The sequence below is a fragment of the Saccopteryx leptura genome, chromosome 4 (genome assembly GCF_036850995.1).
Source record: "Saccopteryx leptura isolate mSacLep1 chromosome 4, mSacLep1_pri_phased_curated, whole genome shotgun sequence".
NCBI lineage: Eukaryota > Metazoa > Chordata > Mammalia > Chiroptera > Emballonuridae > Saccopteryx > Saccopteryx leptura.
The window spans coordinates 218,309,897-218,312,025 of NC_089506.1; the positions used below are offsets into that span (position 1 = coordinate 218,309,897).

General features: G+C 54.1%; 1 protein-coding gene across 2 annotated transcripts; it reads left to right on the forward strand.

The window, feature by feature from the left end:
- The first annotated feature begins 218 nt into the window (after positions 1 to 218).
- On the forward strand, positions 219 to 1,138 carry AHSP (alpha hemoglobin stabilizing protein). 2 transcript variants are annotated; one of them, XM_066380062.1, is made up of 3 exons: positions 219 to 374; positions 492 to 570; positions 774 to 1,138. In XM_066380062.1, the coding sequence occupies exons 2-3, from the start codon at positions 496 to 498 to the stop codon at positions 975 to 977; spliced, it is 279 nt and encodes a 92-aa protein (XP_066236159.1). In that variant the 5' UTR covers positions 219 to 374; positions 492 to 495; the 3' UTR covers positions 978 to 1,138. The 2 variants fall into 2 exon arrangements, with proteins under 2 accessions (XP_066236159.1, XP_066236160.1); XM_066380063.1 differs by having other exon boundaries at positions 228 to 323.
- The last annotated feature ends 991 nt before the right edge of the window (positions 1,139 to 2,129 follow it).

A 2,129-nucleotide genomic window follows, 5' to 3' on the forward strand; every position in this document is an offset into this window, starting at 1 on the left:
GTATGAGGAGGCTCAGTCAATATTGGTTTTGTCAGCATTTGGAGCCTGGATACCCGGATAGGGGGCAGAGGGCACGGATCTCGCCCTGGTTTGGTTTTCTGGGTCTGTCCGCTTATCTGTTATTTCATGGCCTTGCTATCTTTCTAACCTCAGGGAAGCCTCTCCCTCCTTCCCCTCCCCTGGTCGACCTATCACCCACCCTCAGGACCGAGATGCAGGGCGTTTCCCTCCCAGGATGACACTTGACTCCTTGCCTACATCTAGCTTGGGGACACAGACCCTGAGAAGCGTAGGAAGACATAACAGCACTGTTGGACCTGCAGGTGAGCCAGCCTGCGAGAAACGTGACTTCAGAGCAGGGCAGGATCTGAAAGGTATTGGAGAGGAGGGGACCCTGTGGGGCCCCAGGACCCTTGAAGAAGAATGCAGGAACTGGGGAAAATACCGAGGGACGAAGGACAACGAGACTTCACTTTTCCTTCTCTTAACAGGCAGATGGCCCTTCTTCAGGCTAATAAAGATCTCATTTCCAAAGGAATGAAGGAATTTAATGTGCTGCTGAATCAGCAGGTAAGTCCAGGCACTCTGCTTTCAAAGGACCGGTCTGGTGGGAGGGGTGGGTGAGAAGAGAGAATCATTTGGAGCTGGGAGGGTAATGGTGGAGTCGAAACAACTCGACGTCGTCGTCGTCGGAGAAAGGCGGATGTCGGAGTCTGTGGACTAGTCCTGACTCACATTGCTGACCACGTTCCACCCCTCCCCCCACCCCCCAGGTCTTCACGGAGCCTCTCGTCTCTGAAGAAGCCATGGTGACTGTGGTGAATGACTGGGTGGACTTGTACATCAACTACTACAAGCCGCAGGTGACAGGCGAGCAGCAAGAGCAGGACAGAACTCTGCAGGAACTTCGCCAAGAGCTGAACAACCTGTCTGCCCCTTTCCTGGACAAATACAGGGCCTTCCTGAAGTCCCAGTGAGCACTCAGACCTCCCACGGCGTTTCTCCTCGCCCAGGCAGCGAGGCCTGCAGCTCCGAGAAGCCCTGAGTTCCCGCCTCCGTCTTCCTGAGTCCTTGGGCTCTGCTTCCTCTGGGAGCTCCTCTACCCTGACACCTCAATAAAGGACGAACACTGGTTTTGTGGGTCTTCCTGGCTCTCCTTTGGTTGTCTGCTCTTGACCTGTGGGGGACGTTGGCTCCTTTTCCTTCAGTGCTGCTTCCTAGGTAGGACCTTGGAGACTTAATTAAGTAACCACTAACAAGTACTAAAATAGCCTAAAAGAGGGACCAGGGCCACAGGTGCTAAAGAGACAGTGCTGGGGGAAGGGGATGTTGAAAAAAAAAGAGGGAGATAGGAATTCTCCAGAAATGGTGTTCCTGTGACACGCTCGTCTAGAAGACAGCTTGTTGGGGGGAGGTCTCCCAGTCTTGTTCATTCTCTGCCAGCTGGAATCAGGCAAGAGCACAGCTGCCTCCACTGCCCAACCTCCTGCCCTTAGCCCTAGCTTGAACAAAGTTCTGGAATCTTCTGACTCTAAAGACCACACCACCCAATACTTTCCCTGGAGTATTGCTGTGATTTAGAGTTGTAAGGGATTTGGGAAACCCTTTCATACATCCCTTATTTTTCAGGAGGGAAAACCTTCTGCTCAGGCACTGCTCTGGCCCAAATCCCAGAACCGGAGGCAGGTATCCCTGCCTCGCCTTCTGTGCAGCCCAACCTTCTATCAACCCCCGGCTAGACATCCTTTCTCTTTGACCTCCAGACCCCAGCTTCCTTATTTTAGGGGAAAGGGTGAGAGTTTGAAGAAGTCCCGGCGCTGTGCTGCTGCTGCCAGGTAGCATGGGCAAGTTTATCACCAGAGCAGCTGGCACCGCCTGGCCTTCACCCATCGTGACGTCTGCTCCTCACCCCCCACTGTGGGCTGCGGGGCACTGCTCTTATCTTTGATGGGGAGGAAATTGAGGCTCAGAGAGGTCAAGTATGATAGCTTGCCCATGGGTCCCCCAGCTCCCTCGGCAAAGGCAGGTTAAACAGGCAGGATGAGCGTAGAGCCCTTGCTTCTCTGAGTCTGGTGTTCTCACCTGTTTACAGGGGTGTGAGAATATGGGGGGCGGGTCGGAGTCAGGGT